Source organism: Somniosus microcephalus, chromosome 1 (assembly GCF_052327205.1).
Source record: "Somniosus microcephalus isolate GS21.2 chromosome 1, FLI_Smic_1.0, whole genome shotgun sequence".
NCBI lineage: Eukaryota > Metazoa > Chordata > Chondrichthyes > Squaliformes > Somniosidae > Somniosus > Somniosus microcephalus.
Genome location: NC_140987.1, coordinates 436,949,581 through 436,975,430, shown reverse-complemented (window position 1 = coordinate 436,975,430; position 25,850 = coordinate 436,949,581). Strand labels below are relative to the sequence as shown.

General features: G+C 42.7%; 1 protein-coding gene across 1 annotated transcript in view; it reads right to left on the bottom strand.

The window, feature by feature from the left end:
* Nucleotides 1-23,667, bottom strand: part of LOC147125307 (transcription factor Dp-1-like) — a 62,504-nt gene extending 38,837 nt beyond the window's left edge. The window contains exons 1-5 of the mRNA XM_086000944.1: nucleotides 23,190-23,667; nucleotides 21,709-21,800; nucleotides 15,417-15,483; nucleotides 13,424-13,524; nucleotides 6,383-6,504 (exon numbers count right to left, since the gene is read on the bottom strand). Coding sequence (XP_085857070.1) covers nucleotides 6,383-6,504; nucleotides 13,424-13,524; nucleotides 15,417-15,483; nucleotides 21,709-21,720 — 302 coding nt within the window. The 5' untranslated portion in view covers nucleotides 21,721-21,800; nucleotides 23,190-23,667. The remainder of the gene's footprint in view (nucleotides 1-6,382; nucleotides 6,505-13,423; nucleotides 13,525-15,416; nucleotides 15,484-21,708; nucleotides 21,801-23,189) is intronic.
* Nucleotides 23,668-25,850: the final 2,183 nt, after the last annotated feature.

Sequence of the window (25,850 nt, the reverse complement as noted above, 5' to 3'; positions counted from 1 at the left end):
CTGATAGCCAAGTTCCGCACCCATGAGGACGGCCTGAACCGGGATCTTGGGTTCATGTCACGCTACATGTAACCCCACCTGACGTAGGGTCATCCAGACTCAAGTCGTCGTTGGCTTGTTCTCTCCACACAGATGCGGCCGGACCTGCTGTGATTTCCAGCAAAAAAAATGTTTTGTCATCTGTTTTTTTTGTTTTTCACAGACCCCAGCATCTGCAACATTTGACCCTGTGTGACCCCACCTCATTGTTCTTTGATGTAATGTTTTCCTGGCTAAACTGTTTGGACACCATTTACACCTTTGATTGCTGTGATTATCTCTCTGCCGAGGTGTGATAAATGGCAGTTAGAAAGATTACCTGTAAATATCTGACATTATTCTCTGACTATATAAGCTGCGTTTTTATGCATTTCTCCGCTTCACCTGACGAAGGAGCAGCGCTCCGAAAGCTTGTGATTTCAAATAAATCTGTTGGACTATAACCTGGTGTTGTGTGATTTCTTACATTACTTCTGCAGGTAGAGATTATGACCACAGTGCAGTTGTCTGGTATTTTACTCCTAAAAGTCACATGAAGCCACCCAGGAAATAAAGGTCAAGTAAGGCCAATACACCCATGGCAGATTCCAGTGGATAAGACCCCAAAATTATGAATTCCATCTGTGCCAAGCTCTTTTTAAAAAGAAAGATGAATTGCCATTAACCACAAGTAGAAGAGCTTAAAGTTACAAGTCTTTGCTATCACTTCAGTTAGATCATGAATTGCAGAACAATAAACTCAGCAGCAGCTCCCTTTGCAACAAGCTCATGTGTTAATGGCCTTACTAGATTCTCAAGATTAAGATCAGAAACTCAGTTCAAGCAAGTACATTTCTGCCAGGAGGGGGAGTCAAATAGCAAACAGGAACTACAAGAAAAGACCATTTTGGTCCATCGAGCCAGCCCCAGAGTTCAAAAGCAGAATACATGGCTCATCAACTATATCCCTCAATTGACTTTCATGCCAAATGCCTATCCAACTCCATCTTAAAATTATTGATGCCATCCATCTTGATCATCTTGTTGGGCAATCTATTCCAAGAATTCACCAATCTCCCTATGAAATAGTTGTATCTGTTCTGTCCATTCATCTTCCCTCTTCTGCACTTCATTCCACCCCACTCTGCCATGCCCTGGCCGTGGTAAACAGCTTTTCCTCAGTGTAGTCATGACTGCTCAGTCTGCTCTTCTGTTAATGTAAAGGAACTCAGCTGTTGCAGTCTCTTTTTGCAGCTCAGGAACCGGAGGCCAGCTATCAGATGGATGCTTCACTTTACTTAGTGTCATGACGTTCTTCCTGTAATATGGTGACATGAACTCCAGCGCTGTCTACTGGAGGTGAAATCCTGCAACTAGGTTAAAAATACACTACAAATCCCAGTTCACTATTTAGTAAAAAGGCCACAATGCTAGATATGGCGAAAACCACCACTTCTTACATGGCTGCTCTCACCCTCTCATTGACCTAATCACTCTGCCAACCACAGGAAGATGTCATACAGCAACTTTCCTGTTGATTAACTATGCTAAAACCCAAATCTGCAGTTCCAGATGCTTCAAGGAGTTTATTCAGTAGCTGTTCAAAGACCTGCAATGCAATTAGCAGCAAAGTGGAACGAGAGTGTGTGTGTATGCAGTTTTCAGTTTTCCACCTTACGGGACTACTTCAGCATATCTGGACAGCTAGGTTAAAAGGTGCAATCTCTACACTACACTTCAGTGACTATGTACTAATATTTTAGGTCAGTATGCTATTCACAAACAACTAGCTAGGAAGATCTTAATTTCTAACCTTTTGATCTTGTCCCATGGCAAGATACCAGCACTGAAGGAACTGGACAGTTCATAAGAAATGGCCCAAGGCTACTGGCCTGGACCCGCAAGCCATATTCTTCACTGCATTTAGGTCATAGGTATCTTTAACCATCCAACGCCAGTTAAGCCCTTCTATATCCGCATGCAGGGAAATTCCACATGCATTTGGAACATTTCTTATGAACTGTCCAGTTCCTTCAATGTTACTGGTATCTTGCCATGGGACAAGTAGTAAGAAGTCTATAAAATCAAAACAGGAAAGGTACTCAATTCCTTTGAAGCCTGATCTAGTGTATTGAAAAGTCCAATAAAGTTACAGGAAACCCACTAGAAGCATTCAAGAATGGGAGCAGAGGGAAGACATGGGTGGATATCAAATGCAACTGACTTCTTCAATCTCCAACATGAAGGAAAACTCAATTGTATTTTCCCTCAAAGAGGAGGTGAAAATTGCCCAACATGTTGCAGCTTGCAAGTTGTGCTTTGATGTGGAAGTTCCTCATACGGAGTTAGAAAAACACACCCTGGCATTAGATCAAAAGGTTAGAAATTAAGACCTTCCTGTCAAGTTGCTTGTGACTAGCATACTGACCCAAAATATTAGCAGAGAGGACATGAATAAATATTGGCAAGTAAAATCAAGAAAAACCCAAATTATGAATAGATAAAGAGCAAGAGGATAACTAAAGAGAGAGTAGGGCCTGTTAGAGACTAAAGAGATACCGGAAACTCTTGTTTAACCGGCAAAATGCTCACTCCGAAAACTACAGTATACAGTCGTTTATAAGTTTTGTTTTACTGTTAAGTAATTAAAGAGTTATGGATTACCCTCAACTGGCAGTACTGTACTTAATCAAGCATCTTCCACCATCCATTTAACACAACATTCTGTAGGTGAGTACCCAATTATACTGCACATTTCTTGATTTTTTAAATTTTTGTTTGTTAAAAATAGCCTCGGTAGATATACCTCTCCGTTATCCGGAATTTTATCAACCGGCACCATCCCGGTCCTGTATACCAAAGAGTTTCCTGTAGCTTGTGCATGGAGGCAGAAGACAAGAGTATGGTTCTTAATGAATACTTTGCATCTATCTTCACGAAAGAAAGGAACAGTGTAGACATTGTAGTTGAGGAGTGTGAAATGTCAGAGGAGATAAACATAGTGAGAGAGGAAGTATTAAGGTGTTTAGCATCTTTGAAAGTAGATAAATCACCAGGTCCGGATGAAATGTATCCCAGGCTGTTAAGAGAAGCAAGGGAGGAAATAATGGAGACTCTGGCCATCATTTTCCAATCCTCTCTGGCTACAGGTGTGGTGCTGGAGGACTGATAACATTGTACCGTTATTTAAAAAGGGAGAAAGGGATAGACCAAGTAAGTACAGGCCAGTCAGCCTAACTTCAGTGGTGGGCAAATTATTGGAAAAAATTCTGAGGGACAGTATTAATCGTCATTTAGAAAGGCACAGATCAATCAAGGACAGTCAGCATGCATTTGTTAAGGGAAGGTCTGAATTTCTGAGATGGTAACAAGGATGGTTGATGAGGGTAGCGCATTTGATGTAGTCTACATAGATTTTAAGTAAGGCTTTTGATAAGGTCACACATGGCAGACTGGTCAGAAAAGTAAAAGCCCATGGGAAAGTGGCAAGTTGAATCCAAAATTGGCTCAGTGGCAGGAAGCAAAAGGTAATGGTCGACGGGTGTTTTTCCTGACTGGAACGCTGTTTCCAGTGGAGTTCTGCAGGGCTCAGTACTAGGTGCCTTGCTTTTTGTGGTATATATCGATGATTTAGACATCAACGTAGGTGGCATGATTAAGAAGTTTGCAGATGATACAAAAATTGGCCATGTGGTTGATAGTGAGGAAGTAAGCTGCAGACTGCAGGAAGATATCAATGGCCTGGTCAGGTGGGCAGAAAAGTGACAAATGGAATTCAATCCAGAGAAATGAGAGGTAATACATTTGGGGAGGGCCAACTAGGTAAGGTAATACACAATAACTGGTAGGATACTGAGAAGTGTAGAGGAACAGAGGGATCTTGGAGTACATGTCCACAGATCCCCGACGGTAGGACAGGTAGATAAGGTTGTTAAAGGAAAGTATCCTGTATACCTTATTAGCTGAGGCACAACATATGAGCAGGGAGGTTATGCTTGAACTGTATAAAACACTAGTTAGGCCACAGCTAGAGTACTGCGTGCAGTTCTGGTCACCACACCACAGTAAGGATGTGATTGCACTAGAGGGGGTACGGAGGAGACTTACAAGGATGCTGCCAGGACTGGTGAATTTTAGCTATCAGGAAAGATTGGATAGGCTGGGGTTGTTTTCTTTGGAACAGAGGAGGCTGAGGGGAGACTTGACTGAGGTGTATAAAGTTATGAGGGGCCTAGATAGAGCGGAAGAACCTATTTTTGTTAGCAGAGAGGTCAATAATTGGGGGCATAGATTTAAAGTAATTGGTAGAAGGATTAGAGGGGAGTTGAGGAGAACTTTTTTCACCTAGTGTGTGGTGGGTATCGGGAACTCACTGCCTGAAAGGGTTTTAGAGGCAGAAACCCTCATCACATTTTAAAAGTACTTGGATATGCATTTGAGGTGCTGCAACCTACAAGGCTACAGACCAAGAGCTGGAAAGTGGGATTAGGCTGGATAGCTCTTTTTCAGCCGGCACAGGCACGATGGGCCGAATGGCCTCCTTCTGTGCCATAAATTTCTATGATTCAATATCAGGACCCTACAGATGGTGCACAATAGCTGCAAGTAACTAGATAAAAAATACCAAGTCTCTGATAGATTTAGTACTAGGCAAATGAATGCGAAGTTATGAACAAATGAGTATGACCACAGGAAAATGACACAGCTGTACATCTATTGTCCGATCATAATGTAAACTTAAAAAAGCCCACATTGGGCAATAGCTGGCACGGGGGAAGGGAAAGACAGACATGCATTTATATAGTGCCTTTTATGACTTCAGGATGTCGCAAAGCGCTTTACAGCTAAAGTACTTGCGAAGTGTGGTCAATGTTGTAATGCAGGAAACGCAGCAGCTAATTTGTACACAACAAAGTGCCGCAAACAGAAATGAAATAAAATAACCAGTTCCATCTATTTTAGATGTTGGATCAGGCATAAATGTTGGCCAGGCCATCAGGAGAACTCCCCTGCTCATCTTCAAATAGTGCCATGGGATCTTCTACTTCCACTCGAGCGGGTAGAATGGACCTCATTTAACATCTCATCCAAAAGACAACGCCTCCGACAGTGCAGTACTCCCTCAGAAAGAAGTTACTTTCTTCCCTCTCAACAGCCCCCTGCCCCCTTTAGATGCCTCGCCACACTCCAACAGCTGGATGGTCTTGCTTATTTCTAGGTCCCTGCAAATATTACGCTGCAAGTGTAACCAGCTGTTAGGCAATGCGCAACTGCAGCCTGATAGGACCGTTTTCTCCAGTTTTCTGTATCTCATGTGGGACAGATGACCCTTCAGCTGGCGCAGCCTGAAATCAGGAACTCACTGTGAAGGGCTCTTGGTGGTGAATCAGCATCATACCACTTTGCAGCTCAGAATGCTGGTACAGGTAGACTATCCTTTATCTGAAAACCTCGGGACCAGCCGTGTTTCGGTTTTCGGAAAATTTCGGATTTCAGAAGGTATTTTATAAGACTGGGAAATTTGTCGGGGGTGGGGGTCGGGGTCGGCGGTTGGGGTGGGGGGTTGGCGTCGGCGGGGGGTGTCAGCGTCGTGCGCACGACTTACGCTGAACAAAAAAACTTTCGGTTTTTAGAGGTTTTCGGAAGTTCGGATAAAGGATAGTCTACCTGTATATCAAATTGGAACACCACACCGCCAGAGGCATGACCTCATTTAATTTCTGTGACATGGCTGAGCTAGGATAATGGTTGTGTACAAACTTATAAAAACATTGGACAGCTTGAGTGAGGTCTCCAAATAACTAAGATGGTGAGAGATAATGCTATTGCCTAGGCTACAACACACTTTTTGAACATTAATGCAGCTCTGCTGCCTCTCCTTAGATGCTCTGTACAAGATCTGGATCATTCTCCAGTCAACAATTAGGATTTGCAAACTGGAATGGGTTCAAAGTGAACCAATGGGAGAAGATACAATTTAAACTTTTACTACAGTTTAAATGTTCTTCCTTCGCCAGTTAAAGGATTCCAAGAGTGGTGGGATTTAGACAAACAAAATATGAAAATACAATTTTTTTGTGGATAACCAAATTTGATTAAGCTTTGAACATGACTGCTTTAAAAGCTTTAAGCACTTTGCTTCAAAGCTGCCTGGCCCACAGCACCTTTATAAATTTAGAGTAGAGAGGGGCTTTCGCCCTAGATGGAGATACAGTTCGTGAAATTCTAAGCAGAAATGAACCTCAATGAAACAAGATTATACAAAAGACACACAGTATATGATCCGCAATACAGTTTAATTTTACACACTGATGCAAAAATATATCCATATTCCTTAAAAGTATAATCTGAATATTTTCTTTACCCTGTACTCCATGGAGAAGAGTCCGATGCCTCACCCTGAGTTAACATGTGTGTATTAGGACCACGGGGTCTTCCCAATAAAAGAGTAGGTGTTGTCGGTGTCCGTTGAGGTGTACCAATGATCTAAACAGGAAGTGGAAGAAACAGAAAAGGATTAAAAACCAATGCAAATTGTTCAAATGCACAGGACAGTTTAAAATTATATGGCAACAACATGGACCTTCCCAGACAGCATTTCAGGGACTGCATCTCAAAGTAGAAATGAGCCTCAACAAGATTATACTAGTTTAAAGGTCAAATTTGTAGTAAATTGTATATTCTTTATAGAAAAACTAGACAACAATATACATCATGATGCATTAAGCTCTAAGATTAATGGGATAACCAGGTTTTCCTGTGAGCAAGATAATTGCAGTATTAAGATGCATGTCATAGCTTCTCATTATCGTTATCAAATATTGCATTAGACTCTGGTCTAGTATCATTATGCAAGTATACAGATATATAATTGCATGGTACATTGGAAATGCAACATGCTGTGTCATAGTGGCAGGGTCAGGTTTGTGCCTCTGATTTTCCCATACGACAGGTTAGGAGAGGATCATTAGAGCAGGGAAGGTTTGAGGCAGATACCAATACAACTTAAGGAAAAAATTCGATAATTATTTGAAGCAGGGAAAGATACATGGCCATGGATAGAAATCAGGGCAGTGGAATTAGCTTTGATTACTCTAGCAAAGAGCTCGTAAAGACACAAAGGGCCAAATAGCCTCCTTCTATATTGCAAGGTCGCATGCTGTCAAAGGCTGTAAAGGACCCCGGCCACTCATTCCACATTCAACTGCGTGGACAGAGGGGCCAAAAAATCAGCAAATATGATTTTCTCTCTCGCCCAAGTTCCAACCCCACATGCCTTTTTATGTGGCAAGTATTTTTCCTCCCCATTCCCAATTAGGTCTCCTTGTACCACACACAATCTTGGGGATGAAGTGACGTTCTCTCAGGTCTCTGCTAATGCTGATCTGAAGCTAGCCATCAAGAGGCACACGAGGGCAGTTTAGGATAACTCTCCGGAAGGAGCCAGGCGGTTAATACCTCGAGAATTAAAAAAATTGTCCTGTTAGTACTGGAAAAAAAAAATCAACCTTACACACACACACACACCACCCCCCCCCCTCCAACTTCTTCACCCCATCCCTAATTAACTTCCCTCTTCTGCAAATTGTTCCTGCTCTGCTAGAACACAATACTATCATCAAAAACCATCAACAGATGTAAATGAAGGCAATGAGTGCTGGTAGCCTATTCGACTGTGTGCATTGTGGGAGTGGGTAAGGGGAGGAAGGGCTGGAAAGAGGGGAGAAGCTGACAGCCCAGCTTAATGCATACATACAGAACTGTTATGGAACTAACCAAGGGTGAAGTTGAAAAATCTAGAGATGTTAAGTCGAGTCAGAACATAACATGTTCAATCGCTGCGGAGCAGCAAACAAAACAAATAGAACGCTGCCCTATACCGCTAAGTCAGGAGAGTATGAGGCAATATAATACAAGTCACAGGATGTCATACTGAAATGGAAACTGTACAGATCTGATTAGATCGCAATTGAAGTAACGCGCCCAGTTTTAGTTACTAAGACATGATGCCAGGGTCAAAGGTGTCACTGAGTGGCTGTAGAACATTGAGGGGGGAGGGTGAACAGCCAGAGGTCGTGGTCCATATTGGTATCAATGACATAGGTAGAAAGAGGGATGAGGTCCTGCAGGCAGATTTTAGGGAGTTAGGAAAGAGATTAGAAAGCAGGACCTTAAAAAGGTAGTAACCTCCAGAATACTCCCAGTGCCACGGAGAAGTATAGAAATGAGGATAGTGCAGATGAATGCGTGACTGGAGAGATGGTGCAGGAGGGAGAGCTTCAGATTGCTCAGGCATTGGGGCCAGTTCTAGGGGAGGTGGGACCTGTACAGGCCAGATGGGCTGCACCTCAACGGAGCTGGTACCAATATCCTCGCGGGGAGGTTTGCTAGTGCTGTCGGGGAGGGTTTAAACTAAGTTGGCAGGGGAATGGGCACCAGGATGTAGTATTAGAAAGGAGAAACAAAGGGCACAAAGGCTTGAGAGAGAGACAGATAGCACTAATGCAAGAAATAATAAAGTATTAGGTGGGGTCAGACTAAGAAAGAACACAGGATGGTCTAAGATATGGTTACAGTGCATGTATGTGAACGCACAAAGCATAGTAAACAAGGTTGGTGAGCAGCAGGTGCAAATAGCCACATGGGAATATGATGTTGTGGCAATAATGGAGACCTGGCTCAAAAAAGGGCAGGATTGAGTATTAAATATTCCTGGATATAGGGTGTTCAGGAAAGAAAGGAGGTGGGGTAGCAGTATTGATTAAGGAGAATATTATAGTGCTGGAGAGAGAGGATGTCCTGGAGGGGTCAAGGACAGAATCTATTTGGTTAGAGTTAAGAAATAATAGAGGTGCCATTACACTACTAGATGTATTCTATAGGCCACCAACTAGTGGGAAAAATATGGAGGAGCAAATTTGCAGAGAAATTACTGAAAGATACAAGAACTAGAGTAGTGATAATGGGGGACTTCAACTATCACAATATAGATTGGGTTAGTAATAGCATAAAGGGCAGAGAGGGGGAAGAATTTCTGAAGTGTGATCAGGAGAACTTTCTTGATCAGTATGTTTCCGGCCCAATGAGGAAGGAGGCATTGCTGGATCTGGTTCTGGGGAATGAGGTGGGTCAAGTGGAGCAAGTGTCAGTAGGTGAACATTTAGGGAACAGTGATCATAGTATCATAAGGTTTAGATTAGCTATGGAAAAGGACAGGGAGCAATCTAAAGTAAAAATACTTAATTGGAGGAAGGCAAATTTCAGTGGGATGAGAACAGATCTGGCCCAGGTAAATTGGAATCAAAGATTGGCAGGCAAAACTGTAGTGGAACAATGGGCTGCCTTTAAAGAGGAAATAGTTCAGGTGCAGTAGCAGTACATTCCCACTAGGTGGAAAAGTAGGGTAACTAAAGTCAGAGCTCCCTGGATGGCTAAAGAGATACTGTAGAGTTTTATATGAAGCAGAAAAAGAGCACGGATGACAGATGTCAGGTCGAGAATACATCGGAGTATCAAGCTTAATAGAGAAAGTTCAGAGAAGTGAAAAAGAAAATAAGAGGGGCAAAGAGAGGGTATGAAAATAGAATGGCAGCTAACATAAAAGGTAACTCAAAAGTCTTCTATCGGCATATAAATAGTAAACGGTAGTAAGAGGAGGGGTGGGGCCAAAAAGGAGACCTACACATGGAGGAGAGGTACTAAATGAGCACTTTGCATCGGTCTTCAAGGAAGAAGATGCTGCCAAATAGATAGTGAACGAGGAGATAGAGGAGATACTGGATGGAATAAGAATTGATAAAGATGAGGTTCTAGAAAGGCTGGCTGTACTTAAAGTAGATAAGTCACCAGGACCGGATGGGATGCATCTTAGGACACTGAGGGAAGAAATCGCAGAGGTACTGGTCAAAATCTTCCAATCTTCCTTAGAAACAGGGGTGGTGCCAGAGGACTGGAGAATTGCAAATGTTACACCCTGTTCAAAAAAGTGTGTAAAGATAAGCCCGGCAACTATAGGCCGGTCAGTTTAACGTCAATAGTGGGGAAGTTTTTAGAAACAATAATCAGGGACAAATTAAGTCACTTGGACAAGTGAGGATTAATAAAGGAAAGCCAGTACGGATTTGTTAAAGGCAAATCGTGTTTAATCAACTTGATCGAGTTTTTTGATGAGGTAACAAGAGAGGGTTGATGAGGGCAATGCGGTTGGCGTGGTGTACATGGATTTCCAAAAGGCATTTGACAAAGTGCCACATAATAGGCTTGAAGCCCATGGAATAAAAGAGACAGTGGCAGCCTGGATACAAAATTGGCTTAGTGACAGGAAAGACAGAGTAGTGGTGAATGGCTGTTTTTCAGACTGGAGGAAGGTATACAGTGATGTTCCCCAAGGGTAGATTCGTGGACCACTGCTTTTCTTGATATATATTAATGAATTGGACGTGGGTGTACAGGGCACAATTTCAAAATTTGCAGCTGACAAAACTTGGAAGTCTAGTGAACAGCGAGGAGGATAGTGATAGACTTCAAGAGGACAGAGACAGGCTGGTGGAATGGGTGGACACGTGGCAGATGAAATTTAACGCAGAAAAGTGTGAAGTGATCATTTTTTCTACCAAAATGAGAGAGAGGGGAAATATAAACCAAAGGGTACAATCCTAAAGGGGGGGGGGTGCATGAATAGGGTATATGTGCACAAATCGTTGAAGGTGGCAGGGCAGGTTGAGAAAGCAGTTAAAAAAGCTTATGGGATCCTGGGCTTCATGAATAGAGGTATAGAGTACAAAAGTGTGGAAATCATGGTGAACCTGTATAAAACACTGGTTTGGCCTTATCTGGAGTATTGTGCCCAATTCTGGGCACTGCACTTTAGGAAAGATGTAAAGGCCTTAGAGAGGGTGCAGAAAAGATTTACAGGAATGATTCCAGGGATGAGGGGCTTCAATTACATGGATAGACTGGAGAAGCTGGGATCGTTCTCCTTTGAGCAGAGAAGATTTGATGGAGGTCTTCAAAATCATGAGGGGTCTGGGCAGAGTAGATAGAGAGAAACTGTTCCCACTGGCAGAAGGGTCAAGAACCAGAGGACACAGATTTAAGGTGATTGTCAAAAGAACCAAAGGCGACATGAGGAAAAACTTTACGCAGCGAGTGGTTAGGATCTGGTGCCTGAAAGGGTGGTGGAGGCGGACTCAATCACAGCTTTCAAAAGGGAGTTGGGCAAGTACCTGAAAGAAAAAAATTTGCAGGGCTACGGGGAAAGGGCGGGAGAGTGGGACTAGCTGAGGTGCTTTGCAAGGAGTCGGCAAGGGCTCGACAGGCCGAATGGCCTTCTTCCGTGCTGTAACCAGTCTATGAAACATTCAAGCTTTGGAGATAGCACAGAAAAAAGGCACAAGATAAATCCTGGTGTTGAGAATTAAGTTGAGGAAAAGAGTGGAGAACCTGTGGCCTTCAATTTTGAAAGGAGGATAATGAGGAGAGACATTATAGAGGTATGATATTTTAAGGTACAGTAAACTCTTTCGTATCCAGCACTGACAGGGCCAGGATGGTGCCGGTTGATTAAAAAATCCAGAAAACAGAGAGGTAGGCAATTTTTAACAAAAAAAATAAAAACCAGTGACTAACTCGGCCACCGTGGGAAACTTGGACTCGGATAAACAAAAATGGATGGATTCGGCAAGATTACTGGCTATCTATTTTGCCGGTTATGAAAGAATTCCGGTTGATTAGGTGCCGTTTAAACAAGAGTTTACTGTATAGAGAAGTAAACCCAGTCCACTATTTCAAGGAGATCTTCGACAGTAGTACAAAGGGGGATAGGTTCAAACTGACAAAATCAACTTTAGGAGTGATGTCAGGAAGTTCTTCATGAAGGATCAACAATTGGAATGGATTTCCAAATACAAGAAGTGAAGGGCAAAAACATGCAATCATTTAAGGGATAGTTAGATACTGTGATAGGGCACTGTAAAACAATCAAGTCAAAATGAGCTGAATGGCCTTTCTCATTCCTATTTATTTGTGAACTTGTCCTCACATTAACATAATAGGTAACCTTCCTGCAGAGCTCGCTGAATAGTGAATAGGAATCCAACCGTCTCCCCTCTCTTCTTGCATATAATGTAAGAAGTCACATAACACCAGGTTATAGTCCAACAGTTTTATTTGAAATCACAAGCTTTCAGAGCGCTGCTCCTTCGTCAGGTGAAGTGGAGAGATGCCTATAGACACAGATTATATAGTCAGAGAATAATGCTAGATGATTACAGGTAATCTTTCTAACTGCCATTTATCACACCTCGGCAGAGAGATAATCACAGCAATCAAAGGTGTGAATGGTGTCCAAACAGGTCAGTCAGGAAAACATTACATTAAAGAACAATGAGGTGGGGTCACAAGGGGTAAAATGTTGCAGATGCTGGGGTCTGTATGAAAAACAAGACATTTTCTTTGCTGGAAATCACAGCAGGTCCGGACGCATCTGTGTAGAGAGAACAAGCCAACGACAACTCGAGTCTTGGGTTCATGTCACGCTACATGTAACCTCACCTGATGTAGGGTCATCCAGACTCGAGTCGTCGTTGGCTTGTTCTCTACACAGATGCGGCCAGACCTGCTGTGATTTCCAGCAAAGAAAATGTCTTTTGTTTTTTATACAGACCCCAGCATCTGCAACATTTTACCCCTTGTGACCCCACCTCATTGTTCTTTGATGTAATGTTTTCCTGACTGACCTGTTTGGACACCATTCACACCTTTGATTGCTGTGATTATCTCTCTGCCAAGGTGTGATAAATGGCAGTTAGAAAGATTACCTGTAATCATCTAGCATTATTCTGACTATATAATCTGTGTCTATAGGCATCTCTCCACTTCACCTGACGAAGGAGCAGCGCTCCGAAAGCTTGTGATTTCAAATAAAACAGTTGGACTATCACAGAATCACAGAAGCCCCACAGTGCAGATAGAGGCCATTTCGGCCCATCGAGCCTGCACCGACACATATCCCACCCGATCCCCGTAACCCCTACACCAACACATATCCCACCCTATCCCTGTAACCCCATGTATTTAATCCCCCTAACACTAAGGGTCAATTTATCATAGCCAATCTATAACCTGGTGTTGTGTGACTTCTTACATTTGTCCACCCCAGTCCAACACCGGCATCTCCACACCATTCTTGCATATATGCACATTAGAGTGAGGAATCGGGCTGAGCTGTAATATCCTCATCACTGCTAAGCAAGTCTCATTGACCAGGCTCAGATCAAGAGTGTCAACTAGGGTAAGGCATCAGAGAGCTATCAACACTCACAGAACCTTCAGAAGTGAGAAAAGGGAAAGAAATGTCATCATACTGCAACAATCAACATTTGGTGCTTGAAAGCAGCATCCTTACCATCTGAGGAGCGTTACTAACATTTGATAGCCCCAGTGTTTTTGGCAAAATTTGTTTCCCTGGGGTGGTGAGATGCGAAGATGCTACTGTCACTAATGCAACTGTAAAGAGAAAAAGAGAGGTTGCAGGCACCAGCACCATCTTCTGGTATTCACATTAGCAATTAAAACATTTGGTAGTTCAAGACATTCTAGCATCTGTATACTTGTCAATTACAAGAAATAAAAAGGAGGCCAGCTAGATGATACAAGATACAGGGAAACAAGTTTTATAATTTGGTTACAACAAATATGCAGTATTTAAACTTGTTTGTACAGCTGTTTTTTTTTTTTATATAAATGAAGCCAATGGATGCCAACACTAACCAAAACAACTTCTCAAAATACTTTTGAAATTTTAGTCTTGAATCAAATGTTTTTTTGACAGAAGCCAATAGCTGGAAGCAACCATAGCACTATACTTATGCAGGAGAACCTTGCTTTCAACCTTAATGGTCAGTCCCATGCTCCAGTCAAAAAAATAGATGCCGCTCAGCAGGCAAGATTGAGACTTCTATCCCGACATCAGTCCTAAATGCACCATGCGGTCAGGAAGCTTTTCACAAAATCTAAACAACTAAGACTGAATCTCTAGGTATGGTAGTATAGCCATAAAGACCAGATGGAAGATGAAACCCAGGTGGTTCTTATGTTGAGCTAGATGATCTCAATCAGGGGCACCTCAGCACGGAAGGAGGGGAACATTAGCTAGGGTTCCTGTGCAATACCCAGTGATCCCTGCTGGAAAGTACACATGTGGATGTCAGGGGAGAACAGGACTGGGCTCACCTGTAACACCCTCCTTAAATCAAGTAGCATGCTGAAACTCACTGTCTAGACTCACTTGAAGAATAGTCACTTAGGTGGGGTACCAGAGGCCTGCTGGCACCTGTGAAACACTATTATGGATTGGAAGAGGAACTTGAGTCAAACAAGATACTTTTAAGGGAAAAGGTTGCTTAATGGTACCTGACAATGTAAAAAAATTGCTAACTTGCATATAGATGATTCACTTACACAAAAATAATGATTGCACATTTCACTTTGTTCTGTCCGTGCCCAGTTATGCAACCGGAAGTTGTAACCAAGTCTGAATATTTCATTTTGATGTGGGTTATGAAACTAATGGCACCATCACTGAAGCTAGGCAATGCCATGTCAACCACCATCCTGGACAAAGTCCTAATGGCTTGTTCTTAACTTCCAGCTTGGGATACCGTTGCAGATAGCCGGAGCGCACAACATAGATTGACCACCTCCATACATACAGCTGCTGATACCATCCTGACCCAGCATACATGTAAGTGAAAATCCACATCCTTCCACTTAATCGTACAGCCATTAACACATCATTGTATTGCACCAACAGACTTTCTGGTGCTAGATTCAGTTCAGCATGTACAGTACAGCACCGATAAGCTACACCACAAATTGATGGGGCATGGCTTTGCTCAAATGGGTTACTAATTACAGTCATATTGTCATACAAATATCAAGCAGAGGACAAGAATGGAGGGAACAATCATGCCAGGCCATTCTCACACACCTCACTGATTGGTTTCAGAGTACAACTGGCAGAGGTCTGGGAGCATTGAAGGGAAAGAGAAAATGCAACCAGACTTTACTTTCCATTATCTATTTGCAGCTTGTGCGAGAATGCCCCAGTCTATCCACCCATTTTTGACTATTTTCTTCGGAATAAAGTTCCCTATACTCCCATCCTACTTCTATCAATTAACAGTCAGTAACTAGCTGCTGTACCCTGCCAGAACTACCATTTTAAACCAAATTAAGTTTGTAAAACTTAACTGTAAAAAGACAGCTGGTCATCCCACCTTCCCAACAGAAGGGAAACGAATGATCCTTTCCTCCCCCACCCGCACACATTTAAAAAAAGTGAAATACATATTAAATATCAAATTGTGGAAAACTGAAGTAATATCATTTATACTTACTTTTTGCTGGACTAACATTCTGATCTGTAAAAACTTTGATCTCGCCATTAGTTTCTATGATCCCAATCTACGAAAGAGAACAAGTACTATAAATACTAATTTTACTAGAGTACGCTTTAATAAGCAGTGTAATGTAGATAAGTTTGAATAATTCATTTTAGCAGCATTTTTGTTATTTTTCTTCCTTCTTTTAGGTCTCAATTTCTAACCAAGGAAACAGTCAGACAAATAAGCAATTTGCTCCTAGGCCTAGGTAAAGGGTTAAAGGGGAGTTGAGAATTTTTTTCACCCAGAGGGTGGCGGGGGTGGTAGAGGCAGAAACCCACATCACATTTAAAAAGTACTTGGGTATGCACTTGTAAGTGCCGTAACCTACAATGCTGGAAAGTGGGATTAGGCTGGAGAGCTCCTTTTTGGCCAGGACAGACACGATGGGCCGAATGGCCCCTTTCTGTGCCATAAATTTCTATGATTCTCTACTGATCCTGTTTTGTAGACAGCCATTAGGAATCCAACTCATTTTTTCCTCCCTGTTTTGAGAAGTGTAGCCATCACCCTTTTCCTAGCATGATCAGGAACTCAATCTGCAGGGAATAGCCAGTGCCAACCCAGGTCATGCTACAAAATTGAACCAGCCTCTCACCATATATCTTTCATTTAAAAGTGCATCGCATCATAGAGAAACAAAATGTTCTTATGAAGCATAATGTCCCTGAAAGTAGGAAGCAACAAAGACCAAGACACCAATAAGCTGCAGATAGATGACTTTACAATATTTATGGTTATGTGGCAATTCAGATAAATGGGCTTCTTCATTAATATTGCACTGTCAGCATAGCTACCCTGTATTGTTAATTCACTCTTCAAAGCAAGATTTTGGATGCGTTTACAACAACTTGGATTTATATAGCACCTTTAACATAGTATAAAGTCCCGAGGTGCTTCACAGGAGCATTCCCAAACAAAATTTGACAGCAAGCCACAAGGAACTATTAGGACAGATGACCAAAAGCTTGGTCAGAGGTAGTTTTAAGGAGTGTCTTAAAGGAGGAGAGGGGCAGAGCAGCAGAGAGCTTTAGGGAGAGAATTCCAGAGCTTAGGGCCTAGGTAGCTGAAAGCAAGACCACCAATGGTTGAGCAATTAAAATAGAGGATGCGCAAGAGGCCAGAATTGGAGGAGCGCAGAGATCTCTGAGGATTGTAAGGACGGCGGAGCTTGCAGAGATAGGGAAGAGCGAGGCCATGGAGGGATTTGAAAACAAGGGCAAGAATTTTAAAGCTGAGGCGTTGCTGGACCGAGAGCCAATGTAGGTCAATGAACACAGGGGTGATGGGTGAATAGGACTTGGTGCAAGTTAGGATACGGGCAGCAGAGTTTTGGATAAGCTCAAGTTTATGGAGGGTGGAAGACGAGAGACCGGCCAGAGCATTGGAATAGTCAAGTCTAGAGGTAACAAAGGCATGGATGAGGGTTCCAGCAGCAGATGAACTGAGGCAGGGGTAGAGTCGAGTAATGTTACCAAGGTAGAAATAAACAGTCTTAATGATGGGCGCACATGTGGTCGGAAGCTCATCTCGGGGTCAAATATGACACCAAAGTTGTGAAAAGTCTGGTTCAGCCTCAGACAGTTGCCTGGGAGAGTGGAGTCGTCGGTGGCTAAGGAACAGATTGTTGCAGGAACTGAAGACGATGGCTTCGGTCTTCCCAAAATTTAGTTGGGAGGAAATTTCTGCTCATCCAGTACTGGACGTCAGACACGCAGTCTGACAATTTAGAGACAGCGGAGGGGGTTGCGAGAGATGGTGGCAAGGCAGAGCTAGGCGTCATCAGCATACATGTGGAACCTGGCATTGTTAGCTGGTAAGTAACCATCTTTACCCTGAAAAAATGCAATTTAAAATCAAACTCTTAAATCAGAATGCCCAATATTCTGTCTTTGGGGGATGCACAAACATGTAGCATGAAGCTTCAGGACCACATAAAATTTAAACCCATGTTCCCATTAAACTGTATATACCTCAGGTTAAGATACTAACAGTTATGATGTTCTGATTTCAAATTTATCCAATGAGGCAACAATGCTAAAAAACAGTTCTTTCCAAATCTTCAGGCCCACAAAATTCAAGGAAAACAAACCAGCATATATGAAATAATAACAGGGCTGAGTTGCCACTGCTCAGGGCCACAGGCTGTACACCTTGCTTTAAGTCACTATATATTCTTGAAGTCTATTGTAAAAAGCTATATGGAAGGTGAAAGCAAGAGTAGGAAGAGAAATACTAAGCAGCAAAAGTTGAACAGCCATCAGATATCTTGTGTCATTAGTACATTTAGATTAATTGCCAAGTGAAACCTTGCCCCCCCCCCCCCCCCTCCTCCACTGCAGGTAGCTGGAGTAAAATGTCAGCTCAAAGACACTGCGCAGTCACACTTCAATCTACTCTTCTTGGACATGGGGCAGAACAGTTGACAGCCAGGCAAAAAATTGGCACTCAAATTTGGTACTGATGCAAGAAAATATAAAATGGTGTTTGACTAACTTGACTGAAGCTCAGCTCATGGGATTAAAGGGGCAGTGGTTGTGTGGATATGTAATTGGCTAAGGGACAGCAAGCAGAGAATAGCAGTGAGCAGTTATTTTTCCAGACTGGAGGGAAGTTTGCAGTGCTGTACCCCAGGGGTCAGTGTTGGGGGCCACTGCTCTTTTTGATATATATTAATGACCTGGGCTTGGGTGTACAGGACATAATTTCATGGTTTGCAAATGACACGTAACTAGTGGGTACAGTTCTGAGCAAACACTATACCCAAGTAGAAAGGACAAAAGAACTACAAGTGCAATTTGGGATTGCTGATCCTGGATCACACTTGGCAGTCTGAGACTGGTACCTGCCATGCAATCAATCCCTTAGAGAACTAGAAACCACATGATATTTTAGATTATTTTGTTTTGAAGTGAGTAACCTCATCAGTAAATGTAGCATAAAGAAAATAAAATGACAAGAGTTGCCATTCCTGATTCCTATCCAAGGACCTTCTGGAAGTAAAACAACAGAAAATGCTGGAAAAACTCAGCAGGCCAGGCAACATCCGTGGAAAGAAATCTGCAGTATTTTGCTATCCCACCTTCTGGAAGTACATGTGTGGTGACTCAGGGCAGATTGGGTTTGGTTACTTCCCCATCCTACCCCATACTGACCGTCTAGGCTCACGTGTGAATGGCTACTTCTGTAAATCACTGTAGGGCCAATGCTGCCTGTGGAACTATGACCCAGAAAGAGCGGTTACCTTCTGAAGTGGAAGGGTAGGGGAAAATTGTTGAGAACAAAAAATTAGCTGATGTGAGAAATTTGCTAAATGAATTAACTGAAGTCCACGAACAGCCTCTAGATAGTAAACTGGCAATAAACAACTTGTATTTACATAGCACCTTTAACGTAATAAAGCATCCCAAGGCACTTCACAGGAGTGTTATAAGACAAAAAATTTGACACTGAGCCACAGGAGGAGAAATTAGGGCAGGTGACAAAGTTTGGTCAAAGAGGTAGGTTTTAAGGAGCGTCTTAAAGGAGGAAAGAGGTAGAGAGGCGGAGAGGTTTAGGCAGGGAATTCCAGAGCTTAGGGTCTAGGCAACAGAAGGCACGGCCACCAATGGTTGTGATTATAATCAGCGATGCTCAAGAAGGCAGAATTAGAGAAGCGCAGATATTTCGGGGGTGGGGCTGGAGGAGGTTACAGAGATAGGAAGGGGTGAGGCCATTCAGGGATTTGAAAACAAGGATGAGAATTTTGAAATCGAGGCGTTGTTCAAGCGGGAGCCAATGTAGGTCAGCGAGCACAGGGTGATGAGTGAATGGGACTTGGTGCGTGTTAGGATACAGGTAGCCGAGTTTTGGATGACCTCAAGTTTACGTAGTGTAGAACGTGGGAGGCCAGCCAAGAGTGCGCTGGAATAGTCAAGTCTAGAGGTAACAAAGGCATGGATGAGGGTTTCAGCAGCGGATGAGCTGAGGCAAGGGCGGAGACGGGCGATGTTACGGAGGTGGGAATAGGCGGTCTTAGTTATACTGCAGATGACACCAAGGTTGCGAATAGTGTGGTTCAGCCTCAGACAGATGTTAGAAAGAGGGAGGATGTCAGTGGCGGGGATCGAAAAACAATGGTTTCAGTCTTCCCAATATTTAATTGGAGAAAGTTTCTGCTCATCCAGAACTGGAAGCAGTCTGACAATTTAGAGACAGTGGAGGGGTCAACAGAAGTGGTGGTGAGGTAGAGCTGGGTGTCGCCAGCTGCGCTTTTGAATGTTGTTGCCAAGGGGCAGCATGTAGATGAGAAATAAGAGGGGGGCCAAGGATAGATCCTTGGGGGACACCAAGGTAACGATGTGGGAGTGGGAAGGGAAGCCACTGCAGGTGATTCTCTGGCTACAATTAGATAGATAAGAATGGAACCAGGCGAGTGTAGTCCTACCCAGCCGTAAAGGCGGCATTTACCATCTCACAGATCCTCTTTATAGGAGGGTAATAAATTAAACTGCTGACAGTTGAAATTTAGCGGGCTAAATAATTTAACAAAGGGCATCAGGCTTTTATGATTTTTGACACAGTGATGCAGTATAAGGTAACAGCATAGAATTATCAGTCTACATTGTTAAATGGATACAAAGATGGGAGGGAAAGCAGTGAGTGAGGAGGACATGAAAAACCTGCAAAAGGACATAGACAGGCTAAGTGAGTGGGCAGAGATTTGGCAGATGGGATATAATATTGGAAAGTGTGAGGTTATGCACTTTGACAGAAAAAAATCAAAGAGCAAGTTATTATCTAAATGGAGAGAAACTGCAAAGTGCTACAGTACAAAGGGATCTGGGGGTCCTGGTGCATGAAACACAAAGTTAGTATGCAGGTGCAGCAGGTGATCAGGAAGGCCAATGGAATCTTGGCTTTTATTGCAAGGGGGATGGAGTATAAAAACAGGGAAGTCTTGCTGCAGTTATATAGGGTATTGGTGAGGCCACACCTGGAATACTGCGTGCAGTTTTGGTTTCCATATTTAAGAAAAGATATACTTGCTCTCAAGGCGGTTCAGAGAAGGTTCACTCGGTTGATTCCGGAGATGAGGGGGTTGACGTATGAGGAAAGGTTGAGTAGGTTGGGACTCTACTCATTGGAGTTCAGAAGAATGAGAGGCGATCTTATCGAAACATAAGATTGCGAGGGGGCTTGATCAGGTGGATGCGGCGAGGATGTTTCCACTGATGGGCGAGACTAGAACTAGGGGGCATAATCTTAGAATAAGGGGCTGCCCTTTCAAAACTGAGATGAGAAGAAACTTCTTCACTCAGAGGGTAGTAAATCTATGGAATTTGCTACCCCAGAGAGTTGTGGAAGCTGCAACATTAAATAAATTTATAATGGAGATAGACAGTTTCCTAGCAGATAAGGGAATTAGGGGTTATGGGGAAAGAGGGCAGGGAAGTGGACGTGAGTCTAGATTCAGATCAGCCATGATCCTATTGAATGGCGGAGCAGGCCCGAGGGGCCGTATGGCCTACTCCTGCTCCTACTTCTTATGTTATGTTCTTAAAAGGTGGTGAAAGGCCATGGTCCACATTGCAGGAGATACCATGATTGAGAGATAGCAGGACATACTGATTAGGTCACACCAAACCAGAATTTTAAAAGGCTCAGAATCACAGGAGGAAAGAATGAATTGCGAGTTAAAACTAGCAACATGTTTTGATTTCAACACAGTGGGGATGTAGCACTCAAGCCAGAGTCAGATGGCTGTGGATGCAATGCAGGTGCGTAATCTAGACAGGCCCTTTAATGCATTGTACGGAGGGTGCGCTACATTGCCAGAGGAGCTGCCTTATGGATGCGACATTAAATCAAGGCCCCATCTAACAGACAAAGATCCCATGGTACTATTTGAAGAACAGTAGGGAGTTCTCCTTTCATCTTGGCCAACATTCCACCCTCAACTACCACCACAAAAATAATCAACTGGTCATTCATCTCATTTGATGTTTGTGGATCTTGGCTGCCACATTTGCCTACATAAATGTAAATACACTTCAAAAGTAGTTCATTGGACACAAAGCACATTGGCAAGTCCTGAGGAGTTACACCATGAGGGCACTATAAAAATGCAAGTTGTCTTCTACTTTGTGCATAAATAAGGCCAAGGACATCTTGATTAAAACCAGGGTACCCGCTGATTTTAAAGAATATTGTTGCACAACAGCTCACGAGTAAAGCTATATATATCTGGCAAAAATATAACACTTACATCTTTGGCCATGTTGATGGTTCTTTTATTGCTGCAATTTGGATACTTCGATTGCCAAAGCTAGAATATGCAGGGTTCCACCTTAACAGCACCTAAATAGTAATGAATGGAATCAAATAGATTTTAAAGTAAAGTTCTTTCATGCACAAATTATAACAAAGTCAGTTCACTTGAACTTTTCATAGATTAAACTTTCTTATTTGGCTTATCATGTGTGAAGCTACTATAATATATATATATATATAAAATATATGTTTGCTCACATATTTGGATTATATTCCAAAGCTCAAATACTATAGGCAATGGAAAACTAAAGAAACTTGGTACTGTATACTAACAACTTATTTTGGAAATTGTTGAAACAGATTGTTGAGGCCTAGTACTCCAGAAGCAACTGGGTAGATGGTGCAAAACCTAATCAAACGATCTGTTGATTAGCCTACATCTTATACCAAAACCTTTAGTATGCAAAAGTAATAACATTGACCAATGTTAAATCCTAAAAAGAACGTGAATATAGCAAGACAAACCATTAACACAAGGTTCCCTGCAGATCACTTAGTAACAAGGCCCACCAGGCCTCATGGCCTAGCCACTAGATACTGTACATGAATATGAAACTGCAAACACTGTCACATTTAATAAAGGCACGGGTTTATTTTGCTGCTAAAGACCGGTGTTTTTTCACACGTTTATAGCCATCGTGCTGAGAATAAAACGTTTTAAAAATTACACTTTTTTACTTTGCAGGCATGCACGAAGCAAACCTCCTCCTGAGAGCTTCCACCTTCATCAATATATTCATGGTGGCACCAAAGAGCAGTTTCTTTTTAAAAAAAAAAAAACCAACTCTGTACAATCACAAAAAAAAAGTTCGGACGATTTTTAAAACAAAGTTTTAGAAAAATTAACCTGCAATTGTTTTTTTTGGGGTTTTCTCTCTCCCTCCCCTCCTCCCTCTCTGCTGATGCCGTTCATACCTAACTCTGGTGTTGTATTTGGGAGGCGTTGCAAAGTGTTTTTTTAAAAAAAGGATCGGAATTCAGGCTTGGAAATAATTCTGGCTGCATTTTTTTTGCAATCCTACCCCCCTCTCCTCCAAGTTGGGAACCCTGCGGCCGGACACTGCACCTCAAACCCTGGCTCTCGCAGCCCACTCCTCTGCAGCCTAGGCCTGAAGCCAGGGGCTTTCTTGCGGAAAACAACCTAATCCAAGTGTGCAGCTAGATGGGATTCAACACCAACATTGAATGAGGAGGGTTTTAAAATAAAATTTAAAAACACAATTCTCTCCCCCTTCTAATTCGTGTCTGAAAGAAAATTAAAATTGAAAAAAAAAGAACTCCAGTCATTTTAACTCCTTATTCCAGAAAACCACCCAACAAAAAAAAGATAAAATCTAGAAACTTAGAAAAGATTAGCTTAAGTCGATCACAATTATATATATATTTTTTTTTAAGAGCGAGGTAAAGCGATGATACCTTTTCCATACATATAAATCTGTCGGTTCCACGGGCGCCGCTTTCTCTTAAGTGTTTTTTTTTCCCCCAGGGGAGGGTAAAGAAAGAAAAATAAAATTTGAAATAAATATACCGGTTAACAAATAAAAGAGGAGTGGTGGGGAAGGGGGGAGGCGAGGGGAAATGAAGCTAAACACCGCGGCTCCTCCACCACATCAGGGGAGTGAATTAAAATATAAAACTCGACCCGGCTGAACTGGAATTACATTGTCCTTATTCTGAGGGGGGAGTTTTGTTTGTCAGTTTTCGGCGGCGGGGTAAGGCGGGAGCGGAGGGGTGTCCGGATCTCCCGTGTGTTTATATTGCTGGCGGTTAGAATGAACTTGCTGGGCTTGCCCCCCTCGCTCGGCTCGGCTCCCGGCCGCGGCGGCGCAACAACCAAAATGAAGCCGCTTCCCGCAGCTCGCGACTGTTTTCATCCTCAACCGATCTTGGCGGTGTCCGACTCGCGCTCCCGCCCCATTGGCTGCCCGCTCGGCACCGCCCCCCCGGCCTCGCCATTGGTCGCTGCGCCGAGCCGCTTGCTGGCCACTGGCCTCCGCCAAAATCGGCGTAATCTGGCTTCACCAATCGGAATGGCGGTTACAAAAAATCACACCTCCCGAACAGGGGTCTCGCCTAATGGCTGAATCTCGGCCAACGCGCCGTTTCCGATTGGCTGCTAGCTGGCGAAGTGGACGATAGTTGGAGATTTCCCATTGGAGGGCGTTTGAGCAACCGCCCCTTTTTTTGAATGTGGCGTGGACGTCACCAGAGTACGCTCGCGAGCGTCTCCCTCTCAGAGCCAGGACTGTAATATACAGTATAGAGTTAACGTCAGGTAATTATATTTTGTAGCAGTCAAAGTCATAAGTCCAATAGGTATAACACTTTGTATTACTCCAGGTCCAATAGGTATAACACTTTGCATTACTCCAGGTCCAATAGGTATAACACTCTGTATTACTCCAGGTCCAATAGGTATAACACTCTGCATTACTCCAGGTCCAATAGGTATAACACTCTATTACTCCAGGTCCAATAGGTATAACACTCTGTATTACTCCAGGTCCAATAGGTATAACACTATGTATTACTCCAGGTCCAATAGGTATAACACTCTATTACTCCAGGTCCAATAGGTATAACACTCTGTATTACTCCAGGTCCAATAGGTATAACACTCTGTATTACTCCAGGTCCAATAGGTATAACACTCTGTATTACTCCAGGTCCAATAGGTATAACACTATGTATTACTCCAGGTCCAATAGGTATAACACTCTGTATTACTCCAGGTCCAATAGGTATAACACTCTATTACTCCAGGTCCAATAGGTATAACACTCTATTACTCCAGGTCCAATAGGTATAACACTTTGTATTACTCCAGGTCCAATAGGTATGACACTTTGCATTACTCCAGGTCCAATAGGTATAACACTCTGTATTACTCCAGGTCCAATAGGTATAACACTATGTATTACTCCAGGTCCAATAGGTATAACACTCTGTATTACTCCAGGTCCAATAGGTATAACACTCTATTACTCCAGGTCCAATAGGTATAACACTCTGTATTACTCCAGGTCCAATAGGTATAACACCATGTATTACTCCAGGTCCAATAGGTATAACACTCTATTACTCCAGGTCCAATAGGTATAACACTCTGTATTACTCCAGGTCCAATAGGTATAACACTCTGTATTACTCCAGGTCCAATAGGTATAACACTCTGTATTACTCCAGGTCCAATAGGTATAACACTCTGTATTACTCCAGGTCCAATAGGTATAACACTATGTATTACTCCAGGTCCAATAGGTATAACACTCTGTATTACTCCAGGTCCAATAGGTATAACACTCTATTACTCCAGGTCCAATAGGTATCACACTTTGTATTACTCCAGGTCCAATAGGTATACCACTTTGTATTACTCCAGGTCCAATAGGTATAACACTTTGTATTACTCCAGGTCCAATAGGTATAACACTTTGTATTACTCCAGGTCCAATAGGTATAACACTCTGTATTACTCCAGGTCCAATAGGTATACCACTTTGTATTACTCCAGGTCCAATAGGTATAACACTTTGTATTACTCCAGGTCCAATAGGTATAACACTTTGTATTACTCCAGGTCCAATAGGTATAACACTCTGTATTACTCCAGGTCCAATAGGTATAACACTTTGTATTACTCCAGGTCCAATAGGTATAACACTTTGTATTACTCCAGGTCCAATAGGTATAACACTTTGTATTACTCCAGGTCCAATAGGTATAACACTTTGTATTACTCCAGGTGCACAGTCAAGTGGTACAACTGCTTTATGTAAAACAGGCAACCAATTTCCAGTAGTTTGTGGTGGGAAGTGCCAGTGGACATGCTACACGTCTACATAGGTCGTTGTCGAACTGGAGTGAGTTCTTGCGGTATGAGGGGCTCTGATTTTAGGCTGCACTGGAAGTGGTAAAGGGCATAGTTGGACACTTGTTTTCAACAGAGGGGAGGGGAGAAGAGGGTAGCAGGCTGATCTTGCAGATGGTTCAAGGGAATTAGATTATGACTTTTTCAAAAAAAATAAAGACTTGCATTTATACAACGCCTTTCACCACCTCGGGACGTCCCAAAGC